Genomic DNA, 14936 nt, shown 5'->3' with positions numbered 1-14936 from the left:
AGAAATATAGCAACGTAGGAACTGCTTTAAGGCTTGGTTGGCCCGTTCTGTGGCCCCCATTGGACTGCGGGTGATATGCTGAGGAGAAGGAAAGCTGAATTCCCAACTGTGCATAAAAGGCTTGCCAAAACCTGCACACAAATTGGCTGCCCCTGTCTGTGATGATAACCTTAGGTAACCCGTGTACCTGAAAGACCTCCTGAAAAAAAATTGATGCCAGTGCTTCAGACGTAGGCAACTTCTTTAGTGGAATACAATGAACCACCATAAGAATAACTGTGTTGCCCTGGGAATAGGGTAAATCCAAAACAAAATCAATAGACAAGTGGGTCCAAGGCCTCTCCCCACTGGGTATGGTTTGCTGGAGGCTCTCTGGAAGGTGTCGTGGTGTTTTATTCTGAGCACACACAGGACAAATGGCTATGAAGGCGGTTACATCAGCGCAGAGACTAGGCCACCAGAATTGTTGAGACATAGACCATATAAGTTGATTCTGCAGCAATGATGCATCAGCCCTTACATTCTTCGTACTGGTTAAGAACCAGACTATGTAATTGAAGCTTGACAGGAAAAGGGCCCATTGTTCCCTTCTGGGAGGTAAGCGTTTTGCCTCAGACAAAAATGTGAGATCTTTATTATTAGTCAAAATGAGGACTAGCACAGGATGCCTCCATTCCTTAGGAGCCAAAATGATGGCTAACAATTCTCTGTTCCCAGTCTCGTAAATGCATTCTGCAGGAGACAATTTCTTAGAAAAGTAGCCACAGGGATGCATAGCGCTCTCAGAGGTAGGATGTTGCGACAGGAGGGTGCCTACTCCAGTCTCAGAGGCATCAATCTCAAGGGTAGTAGTTCATAGTCCATAGGCGGGCTCTATAGCTTATGTATGTATTTGCAAATGTGTGCAAACTAAACCCCTTTTTTTAATGCATAATGTTAGACAGGACAGTTGGTTTTGTTAGCAGGCTGGTAGGTAAGTTGAGCTGGGAATTTCTTTGTTTTCGTTTTCCCATAGTAATGCCCCAGGCATTGCAGCCATTGTCTGTGATTTCTTCTCTTCACCAAAACTGGCTGCTCTGGAGATCACGTGGCTTAACCGGAGCTACTTTAAAGCTACTTTAGATTAGGTAAATATACACATCTTTCCTTTACAGTGTATTAGGTGTAGGGCTTAGAATGGGGGTGGAAGCAGGTTTAAGCTTAGTTACGTTTATACTGAACTTTTATTTTAAGATCCTTTTCATATGTTTACAAGGCTGTTCCTAACTGCTCAGCTGAAAAAAGGTGTTTTGTTGACAGAGCACAATAGTTCAAGCTAGGATTTGCATCCACAGTTAAATGAGTCAAAGAAGTAACTCATATCCTCACCCCCTCCTCCTCTTCGGATGTTTAATGTAGGGCCATATATAATTCAATTAGAAAGACAGTCTGAAATCCAACAGTTCTACTGTGCTGTCTCTGAAAACCCATAATGCTTAGTGACAGCAGTGTCCTAGGAGCACTATGTATTAAATATTTGATTGTAAAATATAAATTTTATAAAAATATTTATATAGGATTTATCATATCCTATACTTTATACAGATATGAATATGTATTAATCTTCCTCCTCTTTGTCCATGCAAGCTCTAGGGTTAAAGCAGAGCTTCACTCCAGCATCATTCCCCCCCCCCCCCACCCCTCATCCGCATTACAATTTTTAAAAATGTAACCTGTGTGCAGATGTGCTGCAGGTTCTGCCAGGTATTGTAAGTTGTTGTAATGACTCCACTTTAACAGCTTTCTGTAGTGATAAATATACATCCCCCAGTTAATTGCATACACTGTGACTAACCCCCGACAGATAACACAATGTATTTGTATTAAATATTTTTAAAAACGTCTTTAATGCCCAGTAAGTATTTAGGTAATAACTAAAATACCCCATGCAACATAACAGTTGATAACTCAAAGTGATTGTAAAGTCTTGTTTTTTTTTTTTTAAATAACAAACATGTTATACTTACCTGCTCTGTGCAGTTGGTTTGGGTCCCTCGTTGCTGCTCCTGGCCCCTTCCTCCTGTTGAGTGCTCCCACAGCAAGCAGCTTGCTATGGGGGCACCCGAGCTGAGCTGCAGGTCTGTGTGTCCATTCAGACACTGAGCTGCCATTCAGCCCCACCCCCTCTCTCTCCTAATTGGCTAACTGACTTTGATTGACCCAAGCCAATCAGGAAGGAGAGTCCCCGAAGGCCGAGGAACTTGTGGACATCACTGGACAAAGAAGGACATCAGGTAAGTATTAGGGGTTCTGGGGGGGGGGGGGCTGCTACACCCAGAATGTTTTTTATCTTAATGCAAAGAATGCATTAAGATAAAAAAAAACCCTCTGACTTTACAACTCCTTTAACATAAAACCAATAACTAAAAAATGAATAACAATGTATGTTAATTTTTCTGGTATTATATCCCAAGGCCTTTTTCCAAGTGACTTCAAGAGCACGGTGAATCTTTACCAGTTATATGTCTTTGGAAGCAGTGTATATATATATATATATATATATATATATGTATATATATATATATATATATATATATATATATACACATAGATATATCAGTGAAAAAACCTCTTGATACAAGCAGAATAACATATCCACGTTCATAGGCCTTTTGCACACAAGTCCCTCTAAGAGCAGTGGGGTTGATTTACTAAAACTGGAAAGTGCAAAATCTGATGCAGCTCTGCATGGTAGCCAATCAGCTTCTAACTTCAGCTTGTTCAATTTGGCTTTGACAAAAAAAAAAAAAAAAAAAACCTAGAAGCTGATTGATTTCTATTCAGAGCTGCACCAGATTTTGCACTCTCCAGTTATAGTAAATTAACCCATGTAAGTCCCTCGCATCATTTTAGCGTGCCCAGGAGGGACAGGTGCAGTGCCCAGTCTTTCTGCAGCCGGTCTGTCAAAGTCTATGGAAGGCTTCGCCTGGATGGGGCTGAATTACTGTACCAAGTTGTAGCTGCATTTAGGTCCCTCCTGCTTTTAGGGACGAAGGTTAGGAATGCAGGCCTTCTGCATGCTGTCTTCTACTCCTCCCTCTCGTCTACCCTCCTTTCCCCCTCCCCTCTTTTATTCCCCCCCCCTCTCTTATTTCCCCACCCCCTACATCTCTTATTTCTCTTCCCCAACCTCTTTCCTCTACCCTCTTACCAGAGACCGGTGTAGCCAACCATACTAAACTATTCCCCAGCAACTGGGTAAATAGTAATTTATTATACTGATCCTAGGCACCAGGCTGCTTTTTCTACTATTAGATGAGCACCATTAGTGTTGTTTTTGTACACTTTGTTAAATGCATTGAATGCCTGCCATTGTGTGGTTTACAAAGCTGTCATACTTTTCAAAATAAGTAAATATATTGAAACCAAAACTGTATAAACTAATCACTGCATGTTGTTTTTCTCCTAAGGTACAATTTTAAAAAGATGGAAGAAGAATTGGTTTGACCTTTGGTCAAATGGATATTTGATATATTATAGCGACCAAGAGAGAGAAGACATGGAAGAAAAAGTTCTTATGCAGCTAGACTGTATCGACATTCGTGTGGGCACTGCATGCAAGGGTACAGAATATTTTATTTAGTTTTAACTTTCAAAAATGTATTGGATGTTTTTGCAGTTGCACTATCAGTAATCCACATGGTGGATTTAATTCAGACTCTCTAATCCGCGTGGTGGATTGTGGGCAGTCAGATAACAAGGAGCAATACTACACACTCAGATACACAATAAATGCGCACAGAAGGCTCTAGACTTGTGATGTACATTCATAAATAATATCTGATTTACATTGTGTGCTTTTTTTTTTTTACTAAATTTTTTATTTATTTGTTTTTCAATTTTTCCATTAAACTTTTACATACATTCATGGTATCAGTTATTATTTACAATGTGACAGAGTCTACATTTTTCCCTATTTTCCCCTTTTACCTTAATCTTATTCTCCTTCCCTTCTTAGGGATAAGTTATATCATCATTGTTCTGTATTTATAACCCAAGTATTCCTACTATGTCTATTTATGTCCTTTAGACTCTGCATTATCACATCCAATCCCGTATCATAAAACACTTAACTTCCCCTTGTTGGGGGGGGTGGGGGGAAAAAAAAAAAAAAACATTGTGTGCTTTTTTGTCATGCATTTTTTTTTTTTTTTGCCACAGATATAAGTTTGCCAGAAGGAAAGTCAAAGGACTGCTGCTTACAGATTATCTGTCATGAAGGAAAGGTCATAAACCTCATTGCCGAAAGTACAGATGACTGCTTGTATGTATTTATACATTTTTAATGGAAATATAATGTTAGAAATACAGTACCTGTTACTTCCCATCAAAGCATTTCAACCTGTTCCATATAAATTGTATTTTTTTTACAATAATGCTCACTCTATACCTCGCTTTTGATGTTTTTTTTTTTCACTGTTATTATTCGTTTGTGAATGTGTTACTGACAGTTATAATTCTTGGCAATATACAATTCTTAGTTATAATTCAAAGCAATATAAAAGTGAAAAAAATATACATATACATATAAAATATACATATTTTGTATCTAAAAGCTCTCATGAGCAGGGCCTTTCTTACCCTCTTGTACTGAACTGTTTTGTAACTGTACTGTTGCCCTTTTTCTTTTTGTAAAGCGCTGTGCAAACTGTTGGCACTATATAAATCCTGTATAATAATAGTAAACGTAATAAATATTTGCAAAATTGACAGAACAGTGGGATTTTACTTACTCATCTCAGAAGGCTTTATTCAATACAATACACAGTAGGTACTCTTCAAATTTTCATATCTCATGATTCCACACTCCAGTTGTAAAATGTCGGATCAGCAGGCCCCCTCCTCTCCTTCCTCATTCCTTCAACAAGCCCTCCTAACAAAAATGTCCTTCTCTCTTCCCTGGGTTTCTCAAGTATATTTTATGTTTACATTATGGAAAAATTTATGTGAGCAACTTGACGCCGTAATTTGACTTTTTAGTGGCTGTGGAAATTGAGTGGTAGTCAAAAAAGTGGAAATATCCTACCAAAGGAGTACCTAAAAGGTTTTTGAAGCCACCCCAGGATCGTGCTTGTCAGCTACAGTGTAATCCTAAAATAGTATATACCAAGAATGTTGTGCAAAAATATATAGTGAGTAGTATATATGATAATAAATAATATCCTAATATAAGTATAGCAGGTCCATCAAAACAGTCTCAATATAAATAAATTATATAAAGTGCCTGTAACAACACCCCAATAGGGTGAACGGGAGGGTCGTGTACACTAGTCCAAACCATATTCTCAGTGTACACCACCCTCCTGTTCACCCTACATCCATAAAAGATGCAGGGTGACTTAAATTTAAGAAAGCCACACAAGGCTGGACATGGTGCCTCCCAACCTCTTTAAAGGATTTTGGGGTCCACAATCCCCATGCCCAAAGTGACGCCTGTCCAATGTGTAGAAATATCCACTCATACAAATCCGACCCAGAAGTGTCAGTATGGTAATGGCCCTCTATGAAAGTGGCAAAAGTGCTACATAAAAAAAATATGTGAAGTCCATATCGTGCAAAATAATCCTATTGAACCAGTGCGAACTTGAGTAGGAATAGCTTCTTCCAAAAAGTGCAGCTAGTGCTTAGTAGTGCTGGTGAAAAGGTCACATAAAGTGACCAGTGCTTCCAAGGTGACCAAGTGCCAGAGTATCACAGCAAACTGTGAACCCCCTTGTGAGTGGGCGCTCACCTTAAGATATGTGACTATGCGATTAAGCTATAGTCAGATTGCGTTTTAGTAGGGTCTGCTCGGTACTCCCAGATAGGATCCTTTCCCATAAAGCAGCTCTTGCATAAGTCATCAGATGTATGCCATACAAGAAAGAAAACTCAAGATAGTGCTCATATCCTTTTAAACTAATTAATCTATTAAGGGAATAATATGTACTCACATTTAAAAGGTGCTTGAGTGCACCGATCTGTAGCCATTTTAAAACAGTTTTCCCTCCAGGGATCAATCGTGGTAGTGTGGTGAGAAGAAGCCAATCTAATCACTCAGCCAGCAGCCGACAGCCTCACTGAATGTAGTGTAGTGTTCCGTCCGTCCATGCCCCTCCCCTACGTGTGACGACACAAGGGACCATGTGTCTTCATCAGGGAGATAGTAGTTTTCAATATATCTGAACTTTAGTTCTAATCTGTCAGTCATTTTAAACTCGGTAAACTGAGCAAGAGTAATCTGTTATTTGTTAGACAGAAAATTTTTTTCCTTGAGCCCCTCTAACCTTTTTTTTTACATTGTTACCAAGGGTTCACTTCAATTACTTTGGGACTAAGCTTCCAACACTCGCTTTTAATATGAGTACATCAATGGGAGGCCATTATATTTGAAAAGGGGAATGATACATGATCTATAAATAGCCCTGAAACAGGGATATGTCTGGCAGGCAGTTTAGCCATGTCCAGGGCCGGGATAAGGGGTGGGCAGAAGGGAAACTGCCCTGGGCACAGTGTGTTTTGTAGGGATGAGGGCACTGCAAGTTCCTTCTGCTATAAGACTAACAGAAGTAGTGACAAAGGCATTACTACTTCTGTCAGCCCAGTGCTGGAGGCAGCAAAGAAAGGAGGAAAGAGCTGGGAGGAGGTGCTGGCTTTGCTCTCTCTCCCTCCTCCTCAAAGGCTCACACAAAATGAAGGGGGTGAGCAATTTGGCCTGGGCACTGGATGATCTCGTGACTCATTCCAGCACTGGCCATGTCCCCAACCTCAATTTTCCCTACTATCATAAACCACTACAGCCAGGGCCTTTCAATGCCTCTGGGATGCTATGGATCCATTTAGAGCCAAAGCGGAAGATCCTCTGAATAATATCTCCATAAATTCATCCCCAGAAATATAAAAATGATCCACATAGTGTAAAATCGTAAGGGTAAATTTTATTAAAAGGTAAGATTGCACTTACATCAATGCAGTAGTTAAAAAAACCTTAATAACACTCTCGCCGGCCGGCAAAACACAAGCAATCCGCACTTCCGGGAACCAAAGAGCGCAATGACGTCAGCACCTCGCTCTGCTGTACATGTTTCATCACAAAATTACATCGTCCGGGGCACAGAAGCCACTACAGCCAGATCAGAAAGTAGTTATATTTCTCCTTTACATTCCAGGATATTGCATGAAATGAAGTTGTTTATTGAATATACTTGTACCATAATAGTTGCGTTAACTGATGTGAATTATCTTTCTTAGGGCCTGGGAAACAGCTCTTCAGGATGCCAGAACAAAAACAGTATGTACTACATATATGTGTATCACTGAATTTTATTCAGGGTCAGCGTTGGGTTATTTGACTCTGACATCTGATTGTATAAATTTGTTTTATAACTAAACTAAATTTTAAACTTTGAACTGTATTCTTGCCTATTGTAAGAATTATATGAGTAAATGAAACCATTAAACTCATCTTTCTATTTCATCCTGCAATTTCAGCGCTGACATATACATACTAAGTGGAGGTAGACGTTCAGCAATAAAGAAGTATCGCCAGAATTTGAAAATGTTTGTTGAATTAATCCGGGGACCCAGTGCACTTCACACTTGGTCCTGTTCAAATCTATGTAGTTGTGAAAGAAAACCACATTTATTTTTGACAGTATTATGCTGTAGCTGCAACCCAGGTGGAAGCCCAATTCATGGGCATTTCTATGAAGGAGCTACAGTCAGCACTGAGGCAATGTCCCCCCCCCCCTTTATTCAGCAGCCCTCAATGTAAGAGGGCTGTGCCCCTCTGACAACTTTTATTTACTGAAAATATTTAGTTGATACTAAATGAAAAGACTGAGCCCAAACACAGCCGCCAGCTATTCAGAGAAGGAAGACTGCAGTAATAGCCAACAGCGTGTGTTGTTGTGAATGGAGATGAGCTAGTCATTCAGGAAAACACAAGCCCACAATAACACTCGTTAGCTACGTACTTGTTTAGTACCTGGCATGTGCTTTTGTATGCTTGTGTTTTGCGAATGGCGGTGCTCCTCTTCAACTGCCGTTACAACAAAGCAAACCTAGAGCCACTACTCCAGTTCTTCTCTTCTGAAATAGCAGGTGGCTGGTAGGCAGTTATGGGCTCAATCTTCCTTTTTACCCTAAAGGTAGCAGAAGAAAGCAGACGAGGCACACAGTAGCATTATTATACAGGAGGGAGTAGAAGATGGGGTTTCAGAGGAGGTGGCTCTGTGTGTCCTGTCTGCCATGCTCCCTCTCCTCCTGCACTGTCATTTAGCAGTAATTAATTTGTTTCTTCAATTCATCTCTTTGCTAACAGCATGGTGAGAAAGCGGTGTGTGGGGGCAATCCATCCACGCTACTCAGAAAGCAGAGGAGGCACACAGTAGCATTATTATACAGGAGAGAGGTGGAGATGGAGTTTCAGAGGAGGTGGAGATGGGGTTTGCATGGGCTCTGTGTGTCCTGTCTGCCATGCTCCCTCTCCTCCTGCACTGTCATTCAGCAGTAATTCATTTATTTCTTCAATTCATCTCTTTGCTAACAGCATGGGGTGGGGACTATCCATCCACGCTACTCAGCAACCACAGCATAGATTTGAATGGGACCAAGTGCAATGTGCACTGGGTCTACTGGGGGATTTAACAAGTAGATAACCCCCCCCCCAAGAGGTCACTTTCATACATTAAGTATTTATTGAACATTACATAAAGTTTTTAAGAGAAAATTGTGCCACAATTTGTTGTTGTAAAGGCTATATCACTTAAAGTCAACCAGAATTTAAAAAGTTAATATTTGCTATTTTATAGAAATGTTAAAGTCTTTGTAAAGTTTATTTTTTCTTCTCTTAAACTAATAAATATGTTATATTTACCTGTGCATTGGTTCTTCTTTGGTCTCCCGCTGGCAATCTTGGTTTCTCCTCTTTTGCATGTAGCACCATAGCAAGTGGCTTGCTATGGTGGCACATGTGTGGGCTCACTTCCGAGCTGGGCTATGTACATCCATAAAACAAACAAAGGAGTGCTCCCAGCCCTGTGGAAGTCAATAGAGCCACAAGCCTAGGAATAGATAAAATCAGATTTCACTTTAATGTAAAGTTAAAACATAATCTGCCTGGGTAACTGAGTTGGCGCGTCCGTCTGACGTCCTGTGTCCCAGAACCGGATGTGATGTTATGCATGCCTTTTAACTTCACATTAAAGTAACATTTTGATTTGATCTATTCTTGGACTTTTTACTCTATTGACTTCCACAAGGCTGTATTTGTTGTTTTGTGCTCATGTCTCATTGCCGGTCAGATGATTAGTTGGAGTTTCCCTTATTGTGGTTATCAACATATCCCTTTCGAACCTCATGGCACTTGGTACATGCATTTTTTTCTATGTGCGTCCATAGACACACATAGCATGGCTTGGGCCCACCCCCTGCTCCTTCCTCACAGGCTTTGACTGACAGCAGCAGGAGCCAATTGCTTCCACTGCTGCCGAATCTCCTGAGAGAAGAGAGAGAAGGGAGAAAAGCTGCTGTAGTTGGGCATAGGGCTGGAATTAGAGAAGGCTCAGGTAAATATTTAGGGGGGGGGGCTGGGGGGAGCAGCTGTTGAAAAGTTTATTACCATAATGCAGAGAATGCATTAGGGTAATAAACCATGTTGCCTTTGTGCCCATTTTAAATGAGCCTAAGCAGTATCCGTGAAGATTGCCAAGAAATCTAAGAATTTTCCACCTATCCAAACACTGTAGCAATATGCCACGTAAAAGTATCATACAATGTGTTTAAAATTGCTGTTCATCTCACTAATACGTGCTGGGTACATGGTACACAAATATATATTTACATAAAGTAGCAGTTGAGGCAAAATCTACCTAACGCTAAACCTACTCTCTGCCACATTCTAAACCTAATCTATCTAACCATGTAAAGCAACAATCACTATACTTACCTATTTTGCAGCCTATGCGGTCCAGTCCCAGCATCAGCTGTCAGCGGTGGCTTCAGCCTGGAGGCGGGTGCAGGAAAGGCAGCCGGCAATGGAAGTGACATCACTTCCCAGCCATTTCACAGCCGTTGTCCGTCCTTTTCTGCACACTGCTTCCGCCACTGGAGAGCGGACCGGATTGGCTGCAGAATAGGTAAGTACAGCGATTTTTGATTTACAGGGTTAGATAGATTAGGTTTAGAATGTGGCAGAGAGCAGGTTTAGTGTTAGTTAGGTTTTACCTGGACTTACACTTTAAATGCAGTTGCTAGTTAAATATGTGATACAATTGGTATTGTTCTTGCAATGCCAAGAATGATAGGGATAAAATGATTGCAATCAATGTGGTTTTGCTGTACCTTTCATCTGTGAAAGCTGACTGTTGACTAGTTTATATATCTATTGTCTTGTTCAATAAGTCTGTGTATGTCACTGTACACTGTAAGTGACTTTTCTTGTGGGTAAAATTTTGATGTATAGAATCATTACTTGTTTTAGCAATAGTTTCTATTTTGTAGTTACTTTTTTTTTCATCCATAGAATATTCTGCCTCCCCCACTGCTGTATGATCAAGGTATACTCGGTCCTGCTCCTCCCTATTCTGAATATGATGCTCCTCCTGTAAGTGTTCAAACATTTTTAACATATGCCAGTTGAATTGTTCACTCTAATGCTCTTCAGTAATCTATATAATTATTCTCAAATGTGAGATAGAACTGCAACTCTAAAGGAATTGTACAACTAATGACTAAGAAACTTTAAGATAGTTGTTTATGCATCAATATTGTATTCCCTTTAGTTCTGTAACATAGCATTGCAAAGAAATTACAATGTACAAGACATAACATTAATTAAGCAGGGAACTCCTTCTGAATGTTGAATTGATGTTAATAAATAAACCTGCACCCCAGGCAAACAACTACCTAGGTAAACTCCCTATGAACCTATTTACACTGGCGGCAGCCCTTGCCTTCCCTCTGAAAAGCAACCCATGGTGCATTGCTTTTCAGGTACCAATGTTAAGGACAGGGAAGCTGTGCCATGTCAAGCTGACCAGTATTTCCTATAGACACCAATGTTAAAGACAGGGAGCAGTGCCATGCCAAGCTGATTAATATTTCCCATAGATGCCAATGAGCACTGGAAGCTGAAAACTGGTCTAGGCAGGAAGGGGGTGAAAGTGCCCTGTATTTAAGCGGTTAAGAGGAACCCTATGACCACACCCTTCGGGCCTGGTATAGATTTTAAGGGGAACTCCATGCCAAATTCTTTTGTAAAAATGGCGCGGGGTCCCCCCCAAAATCCATACTAGGCCCTTGGGGTTTGGTACAGATTTTAGGGGAACTCCACGCCAAAATTTTAAAAAAACGGCGTGGGTCCCCCCCCACAATCCATACCAGACCCTTATCTGAGCATGCAGCCTGGCAGGCCAAGAAAGGGGGGGCAAGCAAGTGCCCTCCCCCCCTGAAACATACCAGGCCGCTTGCCCTCAACACAGGGAGGGTGCTTTGGGGTGCCAAGGTGCTTTGGGGTCAAGTTGTTTACCATTCAAAATGGGACTTCATAGGGTTGTCTGTTTCTGAAACAGACTGTGATATTACACAGATGGCTCCAGGTGAAGCACGTGACTGGTAGAAAAAATGCAGCTTCCCTGCACTTTGTGTGTTATTTAGGTGCTAGAATTTGCCTTTCAGCTACAGGGTAGAGTGGATGCATATGTTTGGATGGCATTTACGTTTTTTGACAGTTATTTATGTTTTGCTAATTACCAGAAAGTGTTAGGCTGGCCATACATTATAACATTTTCTTATTCAATTTCCTTTAGATTTACCTTCAACTGTGTAGTGCAAGGCCCTGCCTGATTGCATACATATTGAAAGTGTTTAGGTTTGATCTCATATGATAAGGTTTTAGTTAATCTAAAGGAAATGTGTACAAGAGAATTGTACAGTTTTTGAATGCACTATGGAAGCCTCGTCCTGTAAGTAGTGTTTGATGTTATACTTCTGAGGCGTTACATCCTGTCTGATACCTTGCTGTCATTGGGTGAAAGTGCTAGCCAGTGTTTGAGGATCGGAAAATCTTGTAGTCACATATGAGGTCTGCCCATTTACGTGCATATCTTTATTTTTTCCTAAAAGGTGTAAAGTAATGGTTGCCAATGTATTGATGATCACCGTAAGGCTAATTTAAAATTTGAATGTAGCAAGAAGGTGAAATTTGCAGTAAAAAGGAAAAAGCTAACCATAATATTCTGCCATTGTCAGCCTTATGGATATGATCAGCATCCCGGTACTTATCCAGTTCAGGGATCGCAGGTTATCTATACCAGAGATGGACAAGTTTATACCTCATATCCAGTACAAGGTGAGAATTTATGCATTTTAACATGTATTAGTATATATATATATCTCAAACATTGTGCCTGATCACCTTGAAGTTTTGCATGTTATGGCCAATATAGGTGTACAATATTTGTAGCTAAAGAGGAACATAAAAAGCTCCAAGGTGGACTGTTTCTTTAAAATAATGTTTTCAAATGAGTTTTGTGGTCAGACATTCTGAATTCTTTGAAGTGCTAGTACTAAGTCATATCTAACCTCAGTACTTTGAGTCACTGACCCAGAAAAAGCATGGAAAAAGTCAGAGCTAAATCAGAACTCCTGATCTCTACACTTCTTCATTTTTAGGAGCAGATGCCAGCATCGGTAGCCTTCATATTTCTCTGAATAGCATTTTTTTATTATATATTTTTGTCTGTAGTTGCGAAGGCCTCCGCATACAAGTTCTCTTGCAAACTGCATCTTCTTCACTTGTGTTTTTTTCAGAATACCTGATTTCACTGTTTGCCATTTTTACATAAATAGAAAATTCTGACATCATTCATAAAAATGTAAAAAAAGAAAATAAACTCAGATTTGGAGTTGTTACATATAGTGATCAATCAAAATTCTTGCCCTAATTTCTTATAAAATAAAAGATAAAATCTGATTGGTTCCTGCTAGCGCCAACTCCACACCACCAATTCTGTGATGAAAATTTGATGGTTGACTTTTTTTTTTTTCGTTTAGGTCCTGGCGCCACTAATCATATCATCGTCCGAGAGAGATACTATGACAATGATGGGGACCTCGCCATGGGAATGCTGGCAGGAGCGGCTACGGGGATGGCGCTTGGGTCTCTGTTCTGGGGATTTTAAAGGCATCTTAGATTCAAAAGCACTTATTTATTAAATTAACTAAATATATTTTATATAAATAGGTTTGGTTGTCTGCTGGACAACTAATGTACTAGATCTGTAAAGGACAGTACTAATTTAAGTTAGTTGGAAATAAAATCACTAAAGAAATTCGATTTTTTATAAAGGATATGCGTGTGTGACTCGGGGCAGCAAACTGTAAGGGAACAGTTATTTATATTTGGAGAACATATTAAAAATGTAATAAGTGAATGTTGTTTAAACTGTTATTACAATTATGACTGGAATAAGATAAAATTTAGTTGTAGATGTATTAGTTAAGTTTTAAAAAGCAGAACTTTTATTTGTACTGGGAGTAAATTTTGTTTTAGGATAAGGTTCCGAGAGATCTACTTTCTCGTCAGGACAATCAGTACAGGAGGCCATAAAATGTGTACTATCAAGTTTAAATAAATGATTGGATTATTACAAACATATTCATTAAAAAAAATGAACAAACTACAGAAAATGCTAAAGCAGAAATTGCATTTTATTAAAAGTGTAGAATAGTAAACCTTTTTTTTGCTCCAAGTATCCAATTGTGTGCAAGACAATGTAAAAAAAATATATAAGAGCCTATGCTCATAATTGGGTGTTTGAAGCAAACACTGGTTCATATTACTCACTTTATAAAGTAAATTATCCTCAGATTGGGTTACAAAGTTTTTAAGCTAAATGTGACTACTTTGTAATATCACATAAAATAAATCGAAATTTTTCCTATAAGATGTATTCGAATTTGCAATGTCAGTAGAAATATAACATACTATAGAACACCCCTCCTCTGTCTGGTTCTGTAGTTCATGAAGAGAGACCACTGCTTAGCATTTCAGTTCAAAGGAGGCACTACATTGTCATCTCACGCTAGGAAGTTTGGAACTTGTTGGAATTTTTTGCTGATTAACATGCCTTTTTCTGTACTTACAGCATTTTATATAGATATAACTTGGGGAAATGTGCATGCTTTACAGAAATGTACTGAATATGTTTTTTGCACAAACAAAAGTTATTGTAATCATAACGACTTGGCAATTGTAAAAAAAAAAGGGGGAGAACAAGGAATAAATAAATCTTGAATAAATATTGGAATAAAATGAAAGCCTAGCAAATATTGTATTTCCAAAATGTTATAAAAGTGTATGTTCACCATTATGTCTATATAATGTGGTATATTTTTGTTATATGCTGTTTAGGTGGAACTGAACTCAAAAAGTTAAAATTAACTATGTTTAGAAATGGTAATTGTGCCTAAGAAGTATGTAGAAAAGCATACCTTTTATCTGGAATTCCTCCTAAAAAAAGCCATGCACGTTGTGTATGGAATGTTCCTAGGCACTCCTTTTCCTACAGCCTCGAAGCTGTATATCTGCAGTGTATGATATAAGGCACTGCTGCCTCTGACTGCTAGTTTTACATTTGGAGCGAGATTTATTGATGTCACTAATGTGTTGCTCACTGTTTTCTTGCTGGAAACTCTGACATGAGGAAGCAAAAGCTCGCCTCTACCAAGATGGTTAATCCTACACATAGACATAGAGCAGAACAAGACATGGTAAATTGGTAATGGATAGGGGGTTAGCCAGGGGGTTAGCCTCAGGGCAACCATAGGCAATACTGGTGGCTAGTCTTTTGCTCTCTGCCTGCATTTTTAGAGTTCTTTCCAGAGTTTAGTTTTTCATCTAAAGGTATGTTTCC

The 14936-nt window shown here is 39.4% G+C and overlaps 1 protein-coding gene across 2 annotated transcripts in view; it reads left to right on the top strand.

Annotated features, from left to right (window-relative positions):
- PLEKHB2 (pleckstrin homology domain containing B2) overlaps positions 1-13343 on the top strand; it is a 72175-nt gene extending 58832 nt beyond the window's left edge. For both annotated transcript variants that reach the window (XM_082252209.1, XM_082252208.1), the window contains exons 3-8: positions 3450-3602; positions 4201-4303; positions 7270-7309; positions 10544-10624; positions 12271-12370; positions 13075-13343. In XM_082252209.1, the coding sequence (XP_082108335.1) occupies positions 3450-3602; positions 4201-4303; positions 7270-7309; positions 10544-10624; positions 12271-12370; positions 13075-13202 (605 nt within the window). In that variant the 3' untranslated portion in view covers positions 13203-13343. The remainder of the gene's footprint in view (positions 1-3449; positions 3603-4200; positions 4304-7269; positions 7310-10543; positions 10625-12270; positions 12371-13074) is intronic.
- Positions 13344-14936: the final 1593 nt, after the last annotated feature.

Source organism: Pelophylax lessonae, assembly GCF_965119305.1.
Source record: "Pelophylax lessonae genome assembly, chromosome: 3".
Classification (NCBI taxonomy): Eukaryota; Metazoa; Chordata; class Amphibia; order Anura; family Ranidae; genus Pelophylax; species Pelophylax lessonae.
The sequence above is the reverse complement of the archived record's forward strand: the minus strand, read 5'-3'. Positions and strand labels throughout refer to the sequence as shown.